This window comes from Mesoplodon bidens, assembly GCF_964165515.1.
Source record: "Mesoplodon bidens genome assembly, chromosome: 17".
Lineage (NCBI taxonomy): Eukaryota > Metazoa > Chordata > Mammalia > Artiodactyla > Ziphiidae > Mesoplodon > Mesoplodon bidens.
This window is the reverse complement of record NC_138174.1, coordinates 74,008,953-74,033,142: the sequence shown is the minus strand read 5'-3', so window position 1 is coordinate 74,033,142 and position 24,190 is coordinate 74,008,953. Positions and strand designations below refer to the sequence as shown.

Below are 24,190 nucleotides of genomic sequence, written 5' to 3'. Positions count from 1 at the left end.
ACCCACCCATCATGCTGTCTGCTCACCCCCCTCTGAGCCCTCCCCCCGAAAAAAGTTCCTGCTAGCCCTGATGACCCCTCCCTATAAAAGAAATGCCTTTTTCTATTTGATTTTGAGATGTCAAAGGTCCTGAGGTCAGAGTGTTCCACCTATTTTAATAGCATCTATTAATCCCCTTTCCAATCATAATAGCAGCTAATATTTATTATGTATGTAATAGTACATGACAGATATAAATTTTTTGCATGTAATATTTAACTAATCCTCACAACCACTTATGAGAGATGTTCCCCTCTGCCTCTTAACCTTATTTGCAGAAGAGGAAGGTAAGAATAGGAAAGTGGCCTGTCTCTGATCTGGGACACACAGCTCCTAAGTTTTAGGTTGGGATCCAACCCATCCTCCAAATGCAGAGTTAAAAAAAACCCTTGGTGCTAGCTTCCAGCAATGCTTCTACCATGATGCTCTCCTGTAAGAAACCTGCTTTTCTCTGCCTCAGTTCCTGCACTCAAGCTGTTTTTCACAGCCAAAAAGTCCTTTTCTCTCCTCTTACCAGACTCTAAAAATTTACCAAAGAGCAGAGTTTCAGATTCACCTATTCCTCACCTCACCCCAACAAATGTCCACTGCAATTCCTTTTAAATGGATAGACTTCTGGTTTGGTTTTTAAAGAACAGTGTATCTTTCCACCTAGATTATAAGTGATTACAAAGCACATTTTTTCTCTACATTTTTTCAATCACTCTCAGTACCCAGTAAAATTGTGTCTTCATAGCAGGCAGTTAAAATAATTAATAATTCTCAGGAGTATGAACTCAGTATTGGTAAAATATTAAGCCACTCATTAAATTCATACAGAATCCCACAGAATTTAAAGGCACTTAAATTCCAGCTATTTATGACTTTATAACAGTTTTGAAATGGGCACCTTTAATTACCCAGCAGCTGTTACCTTCATGGATATAATCACACTCCAGTGAACATAGTTCTGTGAAATTCAAAACTGCCTGGGGTTGCTGGATTCAGCATGTACATAAGCTATACACACTTAGCCTTCCAGATCTCTGATGCAGACATACACCTGGACCTTAAAAGCTCACCCTTTTCTGTAAAATCTAGACGTGGTCTTTTTGTTCCTGTGTCTGCCCCAGAAAATATCTTCTCTGAGTTACATCTTCCCACATACCTCCCCTCCCCTTCAAGTGAGAGGAACAGGTTCATTCTCAGCTTAGCTTAGAGGGTGTCTGTTCCCATATCACTGAGAAATTAACAAGATAGGGATGGTTCTGATAAAGTTGACATTTCCTTCACTCTGCCCAAGCTTGGTACTGCTTTAGAACACAGAAGATGCAGACAACAATACATTGTTATGTCTTTTCACTGGGAATATTCTTTCTCCCTATTTCTTCCTTAAAGACAAGAGGGTGCTTTACATTTTCTTTACAACCCCAAATGCCTAATACACAAGTCATTCCTATTGGTTGAATCCAACTCTTTTGGGGAACATCTACCTATATTCCATGTCAAGTATATACTCCTTTGAGTTCTAGACATATTTATCCTTGTAGAGTACTCAACCACATCACACCCGATTATGTTCAGAATGAATGCAAGTAGGGAACAAGGGTTGGGTACCTACTTACTGGATTTGATCACTATTCTCAAGGTGGCAGAGTCTCAGTATCAATTTCTGTAGGTATCAGCTTAAGTTTACTGAGGGACTGTCTCATTTTCTACCTGCCTGTTTGTGCAGCTGGTGATGGAGAGGTTAGGAAAGAGAGTGGGGCTGCTTTTGATAGAAACCCACAGCCTCCACTGGGGAAACAGTGCCAGAGCACATGGGTCATCTTCATAAAGCCAGCATCATGAGATGGTAGTGGTGAAAAATTATAATTAGTTCCTTCTTCATTTATACTCTAGATACTAATAAATATAAATGCTATATAAATTTTAAAAATTTAAAAGTTAAATAAGTTTATGTGGTAGCCAACTACTTCATAATTTTAACTTCTGTGCCAATCTAGTAAATGCAGGGAAAGGGCTGGGCTAAGTATTCATAAGCTTTAAGTTAACCACAGTCTCATTTAATTTTTCATATATAAAACACTTAAGGAATATACAAAATTTATTCTTTGACCCAAGGCTTCACACTTGGTCTTAATGATTTACTTACAAAATTCTAAGTGGAGCCTCTCAGGAGATCATCCAACATATGGTAAGAATTCATTGCAGTCTAAGCATATTCTTAGAAGGCTCTGGATAATATACAGATATCTGATACTTCTCATAAATTATTCAGGGGAGGTACAACCTTCAGCACTTTACAAATGTGCACCTAAATCAATGTGACCTTCAGATTTCTGGGCCATAAGACCAAGGGAATTGTGGTGACATTAACTGAAATAGAAAACAGAAGAGGAAGTTTTGATTTGGGAAATACATGGAGATAAATACTCAATTTTGAACATCATAAGTTAGAAATGTAAGGGCATCAGAACGGTGGTATCTGGAGCTGAGGAGAAAAGTCTAGATATTATTTGGGAATCATTAGAGTAGGTGAAATGTGAGATCTTCCAAGGAGGATGGGTAGGAAGAGAAGAGTTAAGGTCGGAGCTTTGACCATGGACCTTAGACCATAGCCTTCCAAGGAACTGAGGACCAGGTGTTGGAGAGACAGGAGAAGGAAACAGAGTCTCACGTTGCTTTAATTTGATAGTTTCCTCTTTTCTTAAGTGAGGACTCAGAATCTTAAGGAAAATGGAGATACAAATGAAGTTTGACATTACAGGTCTATAACTGTGCTTGCAAGTGCTTTGTGTATCTGGAATAAAACAGGCCCTCAGTAAATATTTGGTATCTACATTAATAAATTATCTTAAATTGTAAAAAGAAAAAAAGAGAGGGGAGCTGATCAGGGAAAGAGGAAGGAAAACGCCAGAGCATAAAGAATATCTGTCCATGCCTTTGGCCGTTCCCTTAACAGTGGACGGAAATCTCCACTAGACAAGAGAAAGCAAGAATTCCAAATGGCAAACGGAAGGAAATCAACTTGTGAAGTGGATGATTTAGCTCATTTTGGCATCAGAAATAAGTTTGAGGGGTGATGTATTAAGTGCTCTTATCACAAAAGAAAAAAAATCTAATTAAAAAAATGAAGGGGGTGGGAGGAAACTTTTGGAGGTGGTAGATGTTTATGGCCTTGATTCTGGTGATGGTTTCTCAGAGGTAGACTTATCTCTAGACTCATCAAGTTGTATATATTAAATGTGTACAAATTTTTGTCTGTCAAGCATACCTCAATAAAGTGATTTAAAAAAAAAAGAAATCAACGTGAGCGACAGTGTAGTGTTATGAACAAAAACATGGTTTCTCAACTCATGTAGACCTGAGATGGTACTTAGTTCTTCTAAGGCTAATTATCCTCACCCATATAGCGGGGAGAATATCCTACTTACTGAATATGGCTGCTGGAAGAATTAAGTGACTAAAATCATATAAAGCACAGACAGTGTTGAAAACATCTGTAGAATGCTAAATAGTAAAAGCATAATGAAGTCACTCCATTGCCATTTATATTACTTTTAGTAAAAACATATTGTGGACTAATTAGTAAAACCTGATATTTGGGAGTAGCAATTCTAACAGAGGAATTGCATTCTCATTTAAATATTCTCTGCAAATTTCTCTCTCTCTCTCTCTAATGTGGTATAACTCAAAGACAGTTAAATTGAAACCCCTAAAACAATTTAGAACAAAATTTCCTTTCTAGATGGAAAAGAATTATTAAATCTAAAATGTACTCCATTTTAGATTGATGGAGTACATTAAAATGACAGATTACACACTAAAAAATCACCAGCTCTCAGAAGAGAACAATAAAGTGTTGAAGATACTAAATTTACACTTACAAAAATGCAACATTTAGAAAGTTAAACAAAAATCTGTGAATTGCTTGTTAATGAGATACGATAAACCTTAGCACAAATAGCATGTCGTCCTTTGAAAAAGTATATTTGATCCTTTACACTCAGCAAGCCAGTGAAAGAACTTGAAAATAAGAGATAAAATAATTTACACAAATACACACTCTGCAAAGTTTTTAACAATAATTTAAATGGAAAGAGTTTTTCTTATGGCAATATTTTTAACTTTCTCAGTTGTATAAATGTGTACATTGGACTATTTGGGTAGCTTAAGAATAAATGAAAATATGACTACCATGACTAAATGAAAACTTTGTCCTGGATACATTTCCAGAAGAAGTAAAACACGTGCTAGAGAGGCTTTAATCCCTCTGAAGAGATTATTCACCCCTTCAATGCAATTTAATATCTTCCATTTGCAAGGAATTAATATTTTTCCTCTGATAAAGTGAGGTATATTGGTACTCAGGTGGAATTTTCCAAGGTAGATAAGAGACTCAAAAGAAGTGATAGATATAGATAGATATTTCATTCTTGGGTCAGCTCCAAGTATAAAATGAATATACCACCTGTTATGGACTAAATTTTTGTGTCCCCCCCTAAATTCATATATTGAAGACCTTCAATGTGACATTAGGATTGGGGGGCCTTTGGGAGGTTTGGGTAAGGCCATGAGGATAGGGTTGCCATGATGGGATTAGTACCCTTATAAGAAAAGAAAAGAGACAGGAGCACTCTCTCTCTCTACCATGTGAGGACAGAAGAAGGTAGCCACCTACAAGCCAGGAAGAGAGCCCTCACCAGGAACTGAACTGGCCAGCATCCTACACTTAGACTTTCCAGCCTCCAGAACTGTGAGAAAGAAATGTCCATTGTTGAAGCCACCAGGTTTAGAGTATCTTGTTATGGCACCCTGAGCTAAGACATCCTCTGTGGACAGAAATTTTTATTTTATATTGCAATAATGTATATACTTAAAATGTTAATCATTTATTACAAATTAAAACTATTGCAGAATTCTAAGTCATTCAACTATTTCTTCATCATTTGATGTTAATGCTGACCTCAGTTACTGAACATCATCTTTGCTTCCATCAGTAACAGAAAGTCTTTCCTGAGAGAAATAAATTTATGTAAGTTGTATTGGAGGACATTCTTCTCTAAGAATCTTCAGAAAATGCTTGTGTTTTTCTGCCCTAAAGAATAAACAGGGTAGTATATAGGAAGTGTTTATTACAGTTCGTCATGCATAGCAGGAGTGCAAAGAATATTGTGGTGTGTGTGTGATTTTTTTTTTTTCTGTTTCCTGTTGTACCCATCACTCTGAATACCTTACATGGGTCACTACGCCAAGCAAAATGTGGAGCTACAGGAAAATTTTCGGGTAGTAAATCAGAGAGTTAAGAATAAAAACAAAGAAATGGAGAGGCCGTGACAACCCGTGATCTTTCTTTTTTATTGTTCAGATCTAATTTTACCTATAAGTCCTTTTTTTCATAGTGTCTCTCTCTGGTCCACTCATTCCCCTCACTCTTCCATGTTCCCCTCTTTCCTTAAGCTGCAATTCCTCCTCCCCAGCCCCACTCTTAGCTGACAGCCACAGCTCTTCCATCAGCAAATGTATGCTGCAGGAAGAGCCTCCATAAGCACCCGTCACCACATCCTCCCACCCATGACCCTAGACTGGAGCTTCTCAACCCTCTCTGGGCACCACGACACCTGAGACGTTTTTGAAAACTGCCTTCGCCCCACTCCAGACACACTGAATCCGAATCTTTACAGGTAGGGCCTAGATGTTGAAATTAAAAATATAATCTCCCCAGATGACCCTAGCATGCAGCCAAGGCTGAGAACTACTGCCATCGTTGGTCTTAGCTAAAGCAAACCCTCCACCTAGGTCTCAGATCTCATCAGCATCTGCGAACTCAAGGACCTCTCACTCCAGCAATTTTCTTCCCTATGCCGATGCTATTGGTTCTCCCCTCTCAGGTGAATTATTTTTTTCAGCATACACACAAGTTGTTATTTCTCCCATCATTAAAAAGACCCCTGATTTCTCTTCCCTCTGTAGGGGTCTCTTATCGTTTCTCTCCTCGGGGATATATTAGTTTAGGACGAATATATACACACTACTAGATAAAAAAGAGATAACCAACAAGGACCTACTGCATAGCACAGGGAGCTCAATATTTTGTAATAATCTATCAGGGAACATAATTCGAAATATATATATATATGTATAACTGAATCACTTTGCTGTACACCTGAAATTAACAACATTATAAATCAACTATACTTCAACTGAAAAAAAAAACTCCTTTAAAGAGCTCTGTATATTCTCCGTGTCCATTTCTGTTTTCCCCTCTGTTAGAACTCAGTCCTTTAAGATTTCTGCTTTTTACAATTCACCAAAACTAATCATCTCCATATTTCTAACCATAATGGTCAAGTCTTAGTCTTCCTCCCGTGGGACTGAGCAGGAGCACCGGAAATAGTTGATCACTCTTTTCTCCTTGAAAATTTCTTATCATTTAGCTCCAAGAAAAGCACCCTCACCTCATTTTTCTCCTCTCCTCTTCTGGTGGTTCTACCTCATTTCACTCAATTCTTAATATTGGAATTCTTTGGGACTCAGTCCTTGTTCTTCCTCTAATGTTATCTAAACTCATTCCCTAAGTGATATTATAGAATTGTTGGGCTATATGTACATGTGTCTCAAGTTTGTATCTCCAGCCAACATGACACCCCCTTTCTTATTCTCACTTCCTAGAGCCACCCCTAACACAGTTAAGAGCATTTAGCTTTTCTGATTGTTCAGGGCATAACAAACTTGATATTACCCATGAACCTCTCACTCCCCATGGCAGGTAGGATTTTATTTTTTAATACATCTTTATTGGAGTATAATTGCTTCACAATCCTGTGTTAGTTTCTGTTGTACAACAAAGTGAATCAGCTATATGTATACATATATCCCCATATAGCCTCCCTCTTGAGCCTCCCTCCCACCCTCCCTATCTCACCTCTCTAGGTGGTCACAAAGCACCGAGCTGATCTCCCTGTGCTATGCGGCTGCTTCCCACTAGCTATCCAGTTTACATTTGGTAGTGTATATATGTCCATGCCACTCTCTCACTTTGTCCCAGCTTACCCTTCCCCCACCGTGTCCTCAAGTCCATTCTCTATGTCTACGTCTTTATCCCTGCCCTGACACTAGGTTCATCAGTACCATTTTTTTTTTTTTTTAGATTCCATATATATGTGTTAGCACACAGTATTCGTTTTTCCCCTTCTGACTTACTTCACTCTGTATGACAGACTCTAGGTCCATCCACCCCACTACAAATAACTCAATTTCATTTCTTTTTATGGCTGAGTAATATTCCGTTGTATATATGTGCCACATCTTCTTTATCCATTCATCTGTTGATGGACATTTAGGTTGCTTCCATTTCCTGGCTATTGTAAATAGTGCTGCAATGAACATTGTGGTGCATGTCTCTTTTTGAATTACAGTTTTCTCAGGATATATGCCCAGTAGTGGGATTGCTGGGCCACTATGGAGAACAGGATGGAGGTTCTTTAAAAAGGCAGGTAGGATTTTGATTCCATAATTTTGCCCTCTGATGTTATACATGTGAGTATGTTACATTATCTGGAGAGAGGAAATTGAGAGTGCTAATGAGATGACCTTAAAATAGGGATAGCACCCTGGATTATCCAGGTGAGCCCAATGCAATCACAGGAGCCCCTAGAAGTGGAAGAGGAAGGCAAAAGATTTGGTCAGGGAGATGCAAGCAAGGACAGAAAAGAAACATCAGTTCGAACCATGAGCAGCAGACTCAATCTACCATTGCTGACTTTGAAGATGGAGGAGGAGGCAAAGATTTAAGGGATGCAGATGGCCTCCAGAAACTGGAAAAGTCAAGGAAACAGAGTATCCCCTAGAAACTCCAAACAGGGAGCAGCCCTGATGGTACCTTGATTTCAGCTCAGTGGGACCCACACCAGGCTTCTGCCCTACGGAACTATATGATAATACATTTATGTTATTTTCAGCTACTAAATTTGTAGTAATTTGTTATGGCAGCAATAGAAAATTATTATACTCACAATCACCAGTTCATTAGCATTTCCTGTCAGCTCTATTCTAAAAATATACCCCCAAATTGACTATTTCTCACCACATCCTTGTTCCATTTTGGTCCAAGCCACCATCATCTCTTGCTGAATTTATCAACAGGCCTCCAGAATGGTTTCCCTGCTTTTGCCCTCAAAATGCTTCAATCAGTTCAGAATGTGGCAGCCAGGCTGCTTCTGTTAACTCATAAGTGGCACCAGATCTCTCTTCTGCTCAAATCTCCCAATGGCTTCAGCAGGCACTGGGCACAACAGCCAGAGTCCTTTAGATGACCCTCCCAGCCTCCATGTGGTCTGGCTCTTTTCCTTCTGCCTTCCTCATTTTTTCATCTGCTCCTACCACACTGGTTTCTCCATCAGGGGCTTTGACCTCACCTGAAAAGCTTCTTCCCTGATATATCTTCAGGAGGTAACTGTGGACTCCTCAGCATTTATCATTATCTACCAAACTACATGTTTATCTTTTTATTTGTGGTCACCCACACAAGACAGTTGAGCATCGAATAGGTAGTGATTTTGTCTATTCCATTCATAGCTGTCTGGACCATAATAAAGACTCAGTAGCTATCTGATGAATGAGTGTACTTTTCCCATGGAATATGAGTGTTGGGTCTGTTCTTTTGCCCCAATTCCCTCTGCTACTACCCCAAACAAGCTCACTCCATTAACATTTCATCAGTGGATTCTTAGTTGGTGTCTTTGCTTCCAGTTCTTATTCTCACCCTTCAGTGCATCCCTAAGGATATTTATCCCTGATTAACCTTTGCTAAAAACCATTTGTAGCATATGAATTTTCTTCTTAGGTCTATACGATCACTCCCATTGCATTCTGCTTTAAGACCAGACCTTGAAGCATCCCCACTAAAGTTACCTACTTAAAACCATCTTTGCAGCTAATATCTTCACTTTCCACTACTTTCAGACAGACCGCCTTGTGTGGGACTCTCACTTCTTTGCAGGTGTTCACCTGCACTGCTGCCCAATGGTTTTCTTCTTTCCTTCCTTCAAAGATTTAAGCTTTAAGCAACTATCAAGATCAGAGTTTCTCAAAAATCACAGTCGCCAAAAAACTTTGCCTAACTACTCCACTTCCACCAGACTTCAGTTTTACTCATTTATTGTTTTCTATTTTATTGAGGTTTTTTTCTCTCTTTGTACTTGGATTGGAGTCTTTCTGAAGATAGGATTCATCTCTCTTCCTGCTCTTTGGTCACCCAAGTGACAGCACAGTTCCAAGCCTATAGCAACTCCTTAAAAAGTATTAGCTCAGATTTTATGACTTCAGTGTCTTTGCAAAATATTATAATACATAACACAATATAATATATAATAGATTCCTCTTGTTCTCTGGGCTTACTATTTTACTATGCTTAATTTCTTTTTAACACTATCTTAGGTGTTATTCTTTTCCTGTAGTTATTTTACACAGAAGTTTTTATAACTTTGTAAATATTTTCTTGTTGTTTCTTTACTGTTAAATCAATACAGGGCTTAAATCCACCTGGGTCCTAATTTAGGATTTCTCCAACAATTAGAGACAACAATTAGTTTACCTCTGGGTAAACTTGCTCACTCTTTCCCTCCACACTACTGGAAGGTCCTGGAAGGGGCAAAGGGTATGGTGAACCTGAAAGACAGTCCCTTGCCCCTCGAGGGCTTATAGCTTCACAGAGCAGATGGTCACTCAACGAAGAGCTATAAGTGAGAAGAGAATAATAAAATAGGAGGTAAAAGTGCTCTGGGACAGCTTTCTAGAGGATGTGGTGCCTTGGCTGCATCTCAGTTCCTTCACGTGTAAAAGGAGAGGTTGTACGACATGATCTCTTAGGTCCTTCCCAGCCAGGAGATTCTCTGCCACTCATTCCATTTTAAGAAAAAAAAATCTCAGAGCTCCTCAGAGTCTTCTAGTTTGACTAGCATGCCCACACAAAACCATAAAAATAACTACTTTCATCTTCTTATTATTGCTATTATTGTTTAGGATGGGCTGTCAGTTTTCTTAGATCCACAATTCCTGTTGAAAGCTTTGAGACCAATGTTACTAAATTTATTATTTTTCCAGACTGGACAGGTTAAAAATATAAATAGCTCTGGGATGACTTTGCCACTGAGTGAGTTGCAAAAAAATCCCTTGTTTTTCAGAGATTTTGATTTTCAAATGTAGTTAATGGGTCATGGGTCTGTACTCTTTGCATACCTGCTTTAGATTAACTCAACCAGTAATTTTAGAGCCAATCAAGATAAATTAACTTATATTTGCTTCTTTGAAGCTTTCTACATTTATACCTACAGCTGGAAAGTCTCTCTCACATTAGAACTTTGGAAAGTACATTCTAAAAACAAACAAAAAAATTCATACAAAAGAATACACAAAAATCAAGAAACTTCATAACCTTGTAAAGGCAACTGAAATTTGGATTGAGTATTCTTAATAAAATTTGATACAACAAGCCAGCCAACTTTAAGGGATAAGCTGATTGATTCTTCTCTCTTACGAGTTTTAGGGGGACGTGACTTCACTATATATAAATCCAAGTATGAAATAATAAATTTCACAACATGATCTCATCATCAAGGAAACAATTTCATTGGGAAAAAGCTTCATTATCGATTTGAATCAACAACTTGCTTTTCAGGCAGGTAATTCTTTAAAAAACATATACAACTATTTTATGAAAAATTTGCCTTTTTTTCACTTTTACGAGGAGACTTGGGACTTTTAACTATGTTCACTGAAACGAGTCATTTTTTCTTGAATATTTCAGACAGTTAAAAGAAAACCTCTAATGTTTAAAAGAAACTCTATCTCCCACTTCCCCACCAAAAAACAACAAACCAAAAATATGAAGCACTACATCAGAAAACGATTTTCTTGTCGTTACCTTCTTTGTCATCATGGTGGATAATTGCATCCTGTATCATGTCAGCAAGGTTAAAATGAACTTTTTGATTCTTCCCACGCTTCAGCTTTTTCAGGAGCCCCTCCTGCTTCTGAAAAGCCTTCTCTCTTTCATAGTAGGCTTTGACTTGTTCACAGCGCATGCGTTTTACCAGCCGCTGCCTTTGGCCCAGGGGGAGGGACTCCAGCAAGCACTGGTCAATTTCCATTTCATGGGATCGAAAAATGTTACATAGCTGAAAGCAACCTGAAAGAAACACAATGGAAAAGTCACTAGACCTATTGCTACAGCCAAGACAGCCACACTGCAAGCATCACCCATCACTCAAGCTGGAAACCCATTCAGTCCTCTTTGTGCTAGACAACTAATACAAACACTTTTTAGGGATTGCAGGAAAAGCAAAGAGAGTTGATGTCTTACTCAAGACTGCATAGTAGTAAAACAGATGACAATCAGATATAGATGGGTAATTTTGCTCAACATAATTACTAACAATCCATCCTTTCCGTTTCTTTAAATCTCTACCAAAGGCTTAAATGTTTTACCATGGCACTAATCCCCTTCTAACTGAATAATGCCAACTAAACCTTACATGTTAAATTTTGGCAGAAAGCCATTCCAAGTTTTGGAGAACAGCCTAATAAAATTGGTTTTCCATGTTGTGATGACTCTGCTAACCTAATGTAACAGAACATATGTATGCCATCAATTGTTTATATGACACAGTGATCATTTTCCACAATTTATTGCTGAGCCTTTTTCCTTGTCATCAGTGACATTCATTCCTAAAAGACCTGATGATGGTTAAATATAAAGATTGTGCAGTGTAAGACAGATTTTTCTCTTGGCAACTCAAAATTGTGTTTATGGAATTGTTGCTATCATAGTCTTTGTCTTATTAATATAGTGATTAGCAAAGTGAGTTGTCTGTCCTGGACCTGAAAATCATCCCTTTCTATTTCCTATAAACACCACCCAAAGCGCCTGTAATGGAATTGTACAAACTCGTATTGAAACCGGACAGAATCCTGTGGGGCCCTACTGGGTACAAAAGCCTTTCTGTGTCCCTTGTTTCTTGTTTGTAGGAAAGAGGTTTCAGCCTCCTAGAGCTTCCCTGAGTTCCAAAGGGCGTTTCAAGCAGTTACTAACTAGACGAGTGAGGGAATGCAGAAACAAGGGAAAGGCAGTCCAGAAACAACATTGCAGGGATGGGGCAGGGTCCTGCTTCCTCCTGAGGGGATATACAGAACAATATGATACATATCTCTGAGTTCTTCTACAGGAACTAAGCCCCCACACAGAGATGGAGGATGGTAACTTGAGGCTGAGCACAGGCATGTGGAACCCACACTGTTTGGAGCCTGAAGGCTGATGACTGAGATTCCTGAAACCACCCTGTTACCTCCCCACCAATCAATCAGAGGAAGGTCACACAACCCAGCAGTCCTCTCTGCAAATTTTGCCTACAAAAACTCTTCCCTGAAACCCACTGGAGAGTTTGAGTCTTTTGAGCACGAGCCACCCATTCTCCTTGCTTGGCCCTGCAATAAACATTTCCCTGCTCCAACTCTGACTTGTTTGGCCTCACTGTGCATCAGGCACACAAACTTGGGCTTGACAACAGTATATTTAACACTACATTAAAATTTTACTATTGGCAGAAAATAAATGTTGAACCACTGAACACTCTAGAATGTGGCTCAGAAATAGAGGGTCAGATAACCGTGTGTATGTTCTTCTCTTAAGATATATCTGATGTAAGTCTCAGGCAAGTAAAAGTAACTCTGCATGCACAAAAATGTGGCTGATTGTAAGCCACATCTGGAAAGATAGTACCATAAGGGTCTACTTCATCTTTGGAAAGATGCTCTATTCCTTTGACAGCACAGCAAATTGTGACAATGCTATTTTCATTTCTATTTCGCTTGACACTTTGCAAAACTTTATTCTCGCAAACACCAGGCATAACCATCCCTGTTGTGTAGGCAAAGAAAACTACGTTGAGGGAGGCTGTGACTTGTCCAAGACCATGATAAAGTTGTAAATGTCCCATAAAGGCTCAAGACAAAGACAAGATAAAAGACAGTGATTCTTGAAAGCCAGATTTTACATATATATGTGTATACATATGGAGAGGGGAGAGCAGCAGACTTGGGGAACTGTGTTTTCACTGTTCATTAGCATTTGACAAAAGCTCAATGTTTTAGAATCATATGTTTTCATAAAACTCTTCAGCAATCTTTGCAAGAGTGGTGTTAGAAGCATCAGATAGCTACTCACAAAACGTTCCCTTCCCAGTGACCCGAACAAAAAGGGACACCAGGGGTTCTAAAATTGTGACAAATTGCTCTGGAGTATGACTGTCTGAGGGCTCATTAATAATGGAAAGGAGATATCCTCCACTTTCAAACCTGTTTAGAAAACATCGTTGGGTTTGATTTATTAACTTGGATGCTCAGAAAACTGTGACTTCCTGTGACTTTCCAGGTTTGTCAGTGGGTGTCCAGGGACTCACTGGAGCCACTGAAAAGCCTAAAGAAGTAAAACAAATGACATCGCAGAGCATCCTGTGCTTATCAGCATGCAGCCAAGGGGGAGGTTAATCTAATAAAGCCAACAGTCCTCTCGTTTTTCACTCTTAAAGAAAGGTCTCATGGTGAAATTTTCAATTAACTTTTGAGGAGTCTGTGGATACAGCTGATGATTCATTGAGCAATCCCTCTCCTCCATCAAAAAGAAGCACCGAGGGTTGTTCCTAAATGAATTCCCTTATGATCTAGAAAATCAAAAGCCAGGGCTGTCTAATTTCAAATCCATACATATATAAAATATTGATTTTTAACACATTTTTTGTTAAATAATTCCACATGCTTTGATTTTAAATGGTCTAAACTGTGATGTATTTTATATTCTGAAAATATACTGGGCACTGTGACTTTCTTTTGGCTAATTATGGGTGGATCAGCTATGTCGTGTATATGTGCTATATGGATCTCTAAGATAGCACACTAAAAATAGCAGAGTTATGAGAAATATAGTTTTGAGGCAGTCTACTCAAAGTCTACAGAATTTCATCACCAGGGTACTAAGAAAAACAGTAACTAGTTCCTCAGGTGATAGTCTGGACGGCCCAGGCGGAGGACAGGAGTCTGAACTGGGCCAGGCTAGTCTGCTCCTGGGACAGGAGCTCTGGGCAGGCACTGGTTTCCAACTGTGTGACGGGTTGATGGGGTTCTGCCTGCCCAGTTACTGACCGGGGACTCTTCCTGCTGATGATCCTACTTCTTTTCCCACTATTTTGACTCTCTATGCCTAGGAAAAAACACACATGAACTAATACAACTTCAACATTATACAGACCTCACAGTAATATGAGTTCATTAGTAGGACGAAGACACATGTATTAAGATAGGGCATATTTTCATTGTCATGCAGACTGACTAGCTGAAACGAGTTTTCTCTTCTCCTTAGATGTGAGTGGACTTCATTTTTGAGCTTCCCAGACCAGGCTCATGAAAAATGCCCACATGCCTTTTACCATGTTCTGTCACTTCTGCCAGCTTGATGCCCAGGAGCTTGGTGACTGAGGGAGCCACCTACCAAGATGGTGACAGTGATGGAGCCTTGGTTCCTCCAAGCTCCTTCCACCCATCAGCCCTTATCTTAACTTCTTATGAGCAAGAAACTAACTTCTATTGTGTGTAACCACTGACATTTTGGGTTTTAACTCTACGACAACCACAGCACCCTACCTAGAGGATGCTGTTGTTGAGGAATTATTTTCTTCACAGTGCTAAATGGTGATGAAGAAAACATTAAAATTTTCTAGAATTTTGAATGATAGGACTACTCCATTACTATTTACCGAGTGGAGAGCTGGTGAATTTTTAACAATCAGCTCTGGTGGGGTGGGAATGGAATCTTTGAATTATCCTGCGTTTGCCTATCATCATGGTACAAATATTCTGGGTATGGCCAATTAAAACTGACCACGTGACATCACTAAACTCAGAGATGGGACCCTCCAGAATCAGTGCAGGCCGGCTTCAGAACACCACTGCACTTTCCCCGCATGGGAGAATCAAGGGTTTTATGTGCATGAGATAAAACAAATACTTGGAAAAAGATATTCCAGTATGATTTACAAGGCGTGATTGAAGCAAACAGCATCAAGAATTACCCACTTCTCAAGAGAAAATAACTACATATATGTAATAACCTTTGCTCGGGATGTTTGACTGATTTAACCAACTTGTAGTTTGAGTTTCCATAGGAAGTAGATAAATACCCATATACTTTAAATGGCTTAAACATCAAAATCAGCTGCTCATAGATGGCAATGTTAAATAGTACAAAAACTAGTGAAATTCAAACTGGATTCCAATCTTAGATACAGCATTTTCTATCTATGTCCTGGAGCAAAGTACTCAAGACTTCTAAGATTTTTCTTTTAGTATATAAAAAGGAATTAATATGTTGGGCTTTCTGGGATATTTTAAAAATAGGAGAAAGTTTGCAAAAAAGAAATGTCTGGCACAAAGTACTAAATGAATGGTAATTATTCTTGTTAGGAATACATTATGAGGATCTATGTGTCCCAATTATTGCATACATGGGATGTGTAAAGAGAATCAGAGAGAGGTAAAGGCACTTCCCACAAAGTGCTTCAGTGATACCTCTCCTTTTTATTTTCTGGAATTCTCCAGACACAAGGTCTTTGCATTTCTGTTCCCTCTGCCTGGAATGTTCTCACTCTGACAGCTGAAGACTGTGTAGTTATCACCCTCTGTCCCCCAGGTCTGCACTCAAAACCCCCTTCTTCATGAGGCTCCCACAGGCTCCCACTTTACCTCTATTTACAAATGGCCCCTGATAAAACTTCCAATTCCTAATCACTGCTTTGTTTTCCCCTTTAGTACTTATCAGTCTGAGTTACACTTCTACAATAGCAATGATTATACTTAGAATACATATTATACTCATACCAATACTAACGCTGTCTACTAAAAGACGTACATATTTTCTCGTTTATCTATAAGCACCACAAAGTCAGAAACTTGGGGTGTTTTATCCACTGCTTATTCTTAAGTCTCTGGAGTAGCAGATGTTCAATATTTTTGCTGTTGTTAAATGAAACCATTTAATGGGCCATTAGAGAGTTGGCAGGAATATCATGTATATTACTAGGACCAGATCCAGAATTCAAGGTGTAGTAGATAAATGCTTATCACTTCTATTCTTACAGAAGGGCACACTGACACCATACTTCTCATCTAATTGTTTTTCCTCACAAAATTATCTGGCCGGACACAGTGTAGCCAAGTTTACCATGTGTTGGATTTCCTGCTCTACAATGTGACTTTTTTGGGGGTGAGGGTGGGGAAGGAGATGCCTATACATATGACTGCCCTGCAATTCTAGATAAAAATGTACAGACGTATCACAGCCAGAAGTCGCCGCTCAGCAAATGTGCATCTCCATATGACAAAAAGTGAGAGCCAGCAGACAAAATACATAAAGGAAAAAGCCAAGATCTATATTCAGAAATAAATGTGCAATATCTATTAAAATCTTTAGTAGCCCTGTGCTTTGGCTTTGGAGGGCCCCACATAATGTGTTGACTTAAGGACTTTATATTGTAGCAAACCAAAAGTATAAAAAATAAGTTAAGGGAACTAGGAAATGAACTCCTGAAATTATTCTACTGTACAACTACCAGAAATGCTTTCATCTCAATTAGAATCAAAATCTTCATGTGGCCATGGCACACTCAATGTGGGAGATTTTTGTGCATCTCTCTCCATGACTGCTAGATTAAACAGGCAGAAAAAAATTAGTAAAGGCATAGATAATTTGATCTAAAGGACATCAGTAGAAACATGCATCCAATTTTCAGGGAAACATTTTTTTTTCCAAGAATTCATGGATGATTTACAGAATTGGCTATGTCTTAGGCAGCAAAGCAAAGCAAATTTCAACAAATAGTGAAGAAGTGAAGTTAGACAGGCATTTTCTTAACCCAGTTGAGAACTTCATCTCAACCACAGAAATGAGGCCGCACCTCCCAATATATTCAGAAACTTAAAAGCTGATTCTAAATAAAGCATAGTTTAAGTAGAAAAACCTGATAGAATTAATACATTTTTAGAACCAACCACTGATGAAAGATAGTCTATATCAAATTCATGGATGAAACTAAAATAGCTCATAGAAATAAAGCTATAGCTTTAAATGTATATGTTAGAAAAGAATCCAGTCTTAGAATCAATGAGAAAACTATCTAATTTGTAGTTAGAACAATAAAGAAGCTCAAAAAAAAAGAAGAAAATAATTAAATGAGAATATAAATGAAAAAAATGAAATAAGGAAAGAGCAAAGATAAGGAAAGACATGAGAAATGGACAATATCCAGAAAAATATAACTTATCAAGAATGACTCAAGAAGAAATACAAATTTGAATAGATTTATAATCATTACATTAGTTAAACTGTTACAATCTAATCAGCAAAAGAAAAAACTAAACAAATGAAACAAAGCAAACAAACAAACAAAAACCATGGCCCAAATGATTTACAGGCCTTTAAGGAATGGGTAGCATGCATGTCTCTTCAATTCTCCTAGATGATGGAAAAGATGGAAACTGTCTCAACTCATTTTCTGAGACTAACATAAACTTGATATCAAAACTAAATGAGGACATCACAAGAAAAGGGGTAGAGATCAATCTCATTATACATACACATGCAAATAGCCTGTGTGCACATTAGCAAAATGAACCCAGGGGTGTGCAACTTGTTAGTGGAATGAAAGGATGGCTAATCTTAAAACATCTATGAATGCATGTTGCCACTTTATCTTCTGTTTCAAATTTAGAAAAGGGAGGCCCTCTATCATTGCTTATATTCTACCACAAAATGAAGGTTTTACTCAACATAGAAAAAAAGAAATAATGGACATAAAATATGGGTAGGAGGAGGAAAAAATCAGTTAGCATTGTAAACACTGCTATCTACATAGAAAAAACCCACACATTCTATGACTCAGCTATTAGAACTGATAGTTCAGAATTATGGTCAACACAAGTCAGTACTGGCAAAGCAGAAGAAAGCTACATTGCTCCTGGTGCCCTGTCCAGATCCCCTTCCCTGGCTGGTACACCAATATCCTCAGCTTCTCTGAGTATTGGCTGGTCCTCTTCCCAGGAGAATTCCCTGCTGGGCTCAGTCTCCCAGGGAGTGGAAGACTCTACCCACATACCATGAGCCATAGTCACTGAATGCCCTACACAGAGGTCCAAAAACATGTCCAGCTGACCCAAGGGGAAACGACCCTATGATGTGATTTACACCCTAGAGAAAAGTGAATTGAGGTGAATACAGACTTTACACAAGACTACACTGCTTTTCTGCTCTTGTCTGTTCCATGCCCTGCTTCCCTCACTCCCTGATGGACTTCCCCTGCTGAGCATTCCCTCAGCAGACTGTGATGTGTTCCTGAATCTCCCCCTCAGAATCTGCTTCTAGGGGATACAATCTAAGACATATAAGACTTCCTATGTTTACTTTAATTTTCTATTAATTTTTATGGTTTACTCCGAAAGGAAAAAATTTTTTCATAGATACAGAATCTATACACACTGAACACACTTAATGATGTACATGTTCAAAACTAGAAATAATAACAGCACAAGAAATAATAAAACACACATGCAAGAGAATGAAGTTGGAGCCTAATTTTTCAGTATATACAAAAATTAACAGAAAATGGATTCAAGGCCTAAACATAAGACCTAAAACTACCAAATTCATTGAAGAAAAACATAAAAGCTTCATGACATTGGACTTCACAATAATTTCTTGGATGTGACACCAAAAGCACAGGCAACAGAATGAAAAATAGACAAACTGGACTAACAGAAACTTTTACACAACAAAGGATGCAATCAACAAAGTGAAAAGGCAACCCACAGAATGGGACAAAATGCCTATAAATCATGTACCTGATAAGGGGCTAATATCCAGAATATAAAAAGAATAAAGAACTCTTACAGCTCAACAGCAACAAAAATCAAATAACCAAAAAATGGGCATAGGACTTGAACAGACTTTTCTTCAAAGATGATATACAAGTAGCCAAAAAGCAAATAAAAAGATTCTCCAAATCACTACTCATCAGAGAAATGCAAATCAAAACCACAATGAGATATCACCTCACAGCCATTAGAATGGCTATTACCAAAGAAAACAAAACAAAGGCAGAAAATAAGAAGTATTGACAAGGATGTGGAAGAAATTGGAAATTGGAACCCTTGAGCACTGCTGGTGGGATTGTAAAATGGTACAAATTCTATGGAAAACAGTATGGATGTTCCTCAAAAAGTTAAAAATAGAACTACTATATGATCTAGCAATCCCACTTCTGGGTATAAAACCAAAAGAATTGAAAGCAGGATCTCAAACAGATATTTGCTCACCTATATTTACTGCAGCACAGTTCACAATAGCCAAGAGGTGGAAGCAATCTAAATGTCCACCAGCAAATGAACGGATAAACAAAATGTATATATATGGAATATATATAAGTATATTCCATGTAATGGAATACTATTCAGCCTTTAAAAGAAAGGAAATCCTATCATATGTTATAAAATGGATCAACCTTGAGGACATTATGCTAAATGCAATAAGCCAGTCCCCCAAAGACAAATACTGTATGGTTTCATTTATAAGAGGCATCTAAAGTAGTCAAATTCATAGAAACAAAGTGAAACTGAGCAGAAGCCTGAGGGGGCTTCCAGGAGACAGACCCCTCCCCCAGTGTCCCCCACCTCTTATTTACAGAGAAGCTTTAGTGTCCTACGCCTTCCCTGAGTTCCAAAGAATAAATTTAATCAGAGAAGTGAGAAAACGTAGAAACAAAGCAAAACAGTTAAGCAAGACAAAATAATAATAGGACCTTTAGTTCCTCCTCAAGGGCTAGAGATAATATATCCTTGAGTTGTTTTGCAGACACTAAAAGCCCCACCAGGTAGAAGAAGTTAACTGCATGCTGACCACAAGCCGGTAGACCCCAGATTGGTTGGAACCAGAAGGTTAATGATGTTAACTCCCAAAATACCACCCAATTATCTCACTACCAACAATCAGAAGACTGTCCACAAGCTGATCACACACCCTGAGACCCCCTCCCTCACCTTGCCTTTAAAAACCCTTCCTTGAAAGCCATTGGGGAGTTTGGGTCTTTTGAGCATGAGCTGCCCGTTCTCTGTGTTTGGCGCCTGCAATAAACGCTATACTTTCCTTCACCACAACCTGGTGTCAGTAGGTAGACTTTACTGCACATTGGGCGAGGGATCCAAGTTAGGTTCAGGAAGAGAAGTAGAATGGTGGTTACCAGGGGCCTAGGGGAAGAGGGAAAGAGGGAGTTGTTGTATAATGGGTATAGAGAATCAGATTTTAAAGATGAAAACATTCTGGAGATCTATGGCACAGGAATGTGAATATGCTTCCACTATTGATCTGGATACTTTAAAATGGTTAAAGTGGTAAATTCTATTTTATAGTTTTTTTAACCACAATAAAAGAAGTAGAAAAAGAAAGAGAGAGAATAAGATGACACAAAGCACTGCATCACAGGAGATTTAAAAACATACACATAGTTTAAGTATTTTGTGAAAAATTTACTTGCAAACTTATTGTTGATTCCACGTTACACAAATGTTTTCTATGAATTCCAGGAAGGTAGTTGTCTGGGAAGGAGATTAACATGCTTACACACAGGTGTTACACACAGACTCAGACACACACACACACACAATTACATCTATGCACCCAACAACTCTCCTAGCAGAAATTTCATTCTCAGAATCAATTGTTATAACATGCTTCCAGAGATATCTTTACTGCATATACAATGACAATGAAACAAAAGAACAGTGAGGATTTTCAAAGACAAGAGTATAATCAGTTTCAACATATTCCCCCAGAGCCTTAAAAAGACACCCTTTTAAAGCTTGGAAGTGTTTTTTAAAGTGCTAGATTTTAACATCCTAGTAATCAAGCTGCAGGTCCATATCGCTCTTTGCAGAGCAAAAAATAGTACAAAGAAATTATATTTGGGGAAGATATAGATGTTATGCCCTAAAATATCTCAGGATTTAGGTCGACAATCCCTGTCTCATATAACCCTGCACTGAAACACTTCTCTGAAAAATGGAGAAATAAACTTAAATAATTTAAATTCTTCTCAAGAAAATCAACAATATTTTTCATCTCACTATTTTACTGATTTTTCAAATGTTTTAACTTATGTATCAAGAGGCCATTTCTTGGGTTTCCATCCAATTATTAAGGCATGCTTTTCTAATGAAAGAATGTGAAAAAAATGTTTTCTCTTTAAATGAAAATGGAAATGAAGCAAATACACAGGACGCAAAAAATTACTGCACACTCTAAAGTATATTTATTTTTTATACATCAATCTATACTTTTCTACTTTTAATATTTTTGTTGTCATATTTCTTTAATAACAAGTGATTTGATGATGATAAATAACTTTTCAGTGGAAATAGGTTTACAGTCATAATTCTTTTCAGGATTTGTTTCAGGGTAATAATAAAACTGAAGATTGTCACCCTAAGGTGATGATGTTCCTGGTTCATTATCCAAGTGGACCTGCATGTTTCATCAAATCTATGGTTCATGGAGGGTACCATGTCATGAATTCTCTGTCCTGTGTCATCAATAGTTCCACAATCATGCCCATGTGCTGATACCCAGCACATTGGTTTACCCTGATACCTAGAGCACTGAATGACCAGGCTTCTTTTCAGAGAGACAACTCAGCTATACTCAAGGTCTTCAGAGCCAGGTGGCTTACAGCCCCATCTCTGGATGTCAACTCTTATCATATATACTTAATGAGAACTTCTCTGGGGAAGTCTAGCCTCTTTAAGATCAGAACTGCCTACTGACGGCTGTTCTCAGAAGCTTGGAATGCCCTGCCATACTGCTGAAAACAAACCCTGCCTTTTCCTGAATGTCCCTGCCACTGGATTTCTCCAAGATTTGGAACTGAAATCACTGCCCTATCCCTTCCAAGAAAGGGCAATGCCGTGACATTAAAACAGCCTCAGAGAAGGCTGAATTCCTTTGTAGCTGAAGAGAGAAGCTCTCTTTGGACTCATAATCAACACAATAGATTTAGACCCTTTACCCCCAAGTACACATTTTGGGGCCCTCAAATTTTAAACAATCTTCTGCTCTGAATCCATATCTACACATTTCATCCTTAGTCAACATCTTCAATTCTGGTTGGAAGAGGCTCAGCTCACTCTATTCCTGCCAGATGATATGTTTAATAGACAAATTCCCTAGTGTTCAGACTGTCTTAGAATGGGGTTCTTGCCAATTTCAACACACTAGTTCCCTCCTAAGGAAACAGAAGCTGTGACTGGCTCAGGGACCCCACCGGTCAGTCATGCAGCTTCCTGGATGCCCTTAGTCTGAGTCCTGAAACAGCACCCTAAATTGAACATTGTGTATTTCAAGGTCAAGATCAATAAGCACGTGTTATGTGTGCTTTAGTAATGTTAATAGCTCCTCTTTAAATTTCTTCTTTTTAATGCAAAAGCTTGTGTATGTGTCCATATAACTCTAATTTCATGGCTGTAAATAATTTTTTTTATTTCATCATTTTCCTGAGTCTTGCAAATTTTTCTATTTAAAATGTTACTTTGATGTAAAATATTTGATATTTGACATTATTTTGGTATAAAACAGTTTCAACCCTGAAATATGAATTTCACATTTAATATTTAATTTTGGCTTTAATAGAGTCTGGTTCCCCCCTTTCTTTTTAAAGGGAAAACTTTAGGGAAAATTCGGATGCTAAAATTTCCATTATCCTTTCTAGGTTAAGTAAGTTTCTAGGTTATATTTTGTGCTTTTAAGTGATTACCACTGCCCTTCACATTAATTTGTAAGACATATTCAGATGAAAGAGATTCTTCAATGTCAGCTGAAAACCTATGTCAGAACAAAGAGTACAATTCACAAATAAACATCCATATGTCCAAAATAAGCACGCCCTTGTCCCAAGTCTTAGTTATCACATTAAACAACCTTGGCTTTGGTCACTCACTGCTCCATCCTGCTTGAAGACTTTTCAAAATTATGTTCATCTCAGAACTAACACAGAATAAGGGTATAGCTATTACAACTAGTCAAAACCTATATACCCATCATCAAAGGGCTCCACCTTGCCCATGGAAGATTACTACTAATTAGGGCCTTGTACAAAATAAACCCCAGGCTTTTACATACCTTCCATCTTCATTTCTGTCTTCTGGCTACTCCATTATATGGAATCTGAAAGTACCATTAACTACCTAGAGTGGCCCATCATTTCTTCTGGGAGCCCTCCTTCTGGGCTTCACCTCTCCTAACTCACTTCATGTGGTCCTAGTGGGGAATTAAAAAGGTTGTCCAATTTAACTGCCCACAGAACTGAAAACATGACCTAGGTTGAGCCCATCACAATGGCCGCTACACTGAGGATCAGTGACTGTTCTAGTGTGGGGATATGGTCCTAGAGGGACAATTCAAGATCCTTCCATGAGATTTGCTAGATGGACACTGGGAGATATATATATTAAAAAAAAAGACCCAGTCATTGTTTTAATATCAATTCACTGGAAAGTAGGTATATGTCTCATATTTTCTGAGACAGAGAAAGACAGGCAAAGACAGAAAGAGGTGAAAAAGAGATAGAGACAGAGAGAGTAAATAATATCAGTTAAGTCCCCAGATCCCAGATCCTGCAGTACCTGAAGCCAGTTTAAGTTAGACTTTCCAGGTATATGGGCCATTTTCCAGATATGAAAGCCAATGAATTCCCTTTCGTACTTAAATTATTATGAGTGGATTTTCAGTCGATGGCAACCAAGAGACTCATAAAATATACTAGTCCTTGAGGATTTTTTCTTCCTTCCTGATAAATGATACATTCCTTTTGCCCATATACTTCCTTTCTCTTCTGCCATGAATGTGCACCTTATTCCCATAGTAGAGGAAAGGTTCAACTTTATATTATATTGGATATTTATTATAGATTATTTCTTTTACAATAATATGTTTCCAAACTTCAGAAAGCTTCATAGTATGTGTTCCAAATGTGCTGTGCTCAAGATGGAGAACAAAAATTCCCTCACACGTGCCACCAAAACT

The 24,190-nt window shown here is 38.2% G+C and overlaps 1 protein-coding gene across 1 annotated transcript in view; it reads right to left on the bottom strand.

Annotated features, from left to right (window-relative positions):
• The window catches only part of MYO16 (myosin XVI), a gene marked incomplete at both ends in the record, with an annotated part of 422,412 nt that overhangs the window by 388,471 nt on the left and 9,751 nt on the right, over window positions 1-24,190 (bottom strand). The window contains one exon of the mRNA XM_081214708.1: window positions 10,946-11,209. Within this exon, the coding sequence (XP_081070834.1) occupies window positions 10,946-11,209 (264 nt within the window). The remainder of the gene's footprint in view (window positions 1-10,945; window positions 11,210-24,190) is intronic.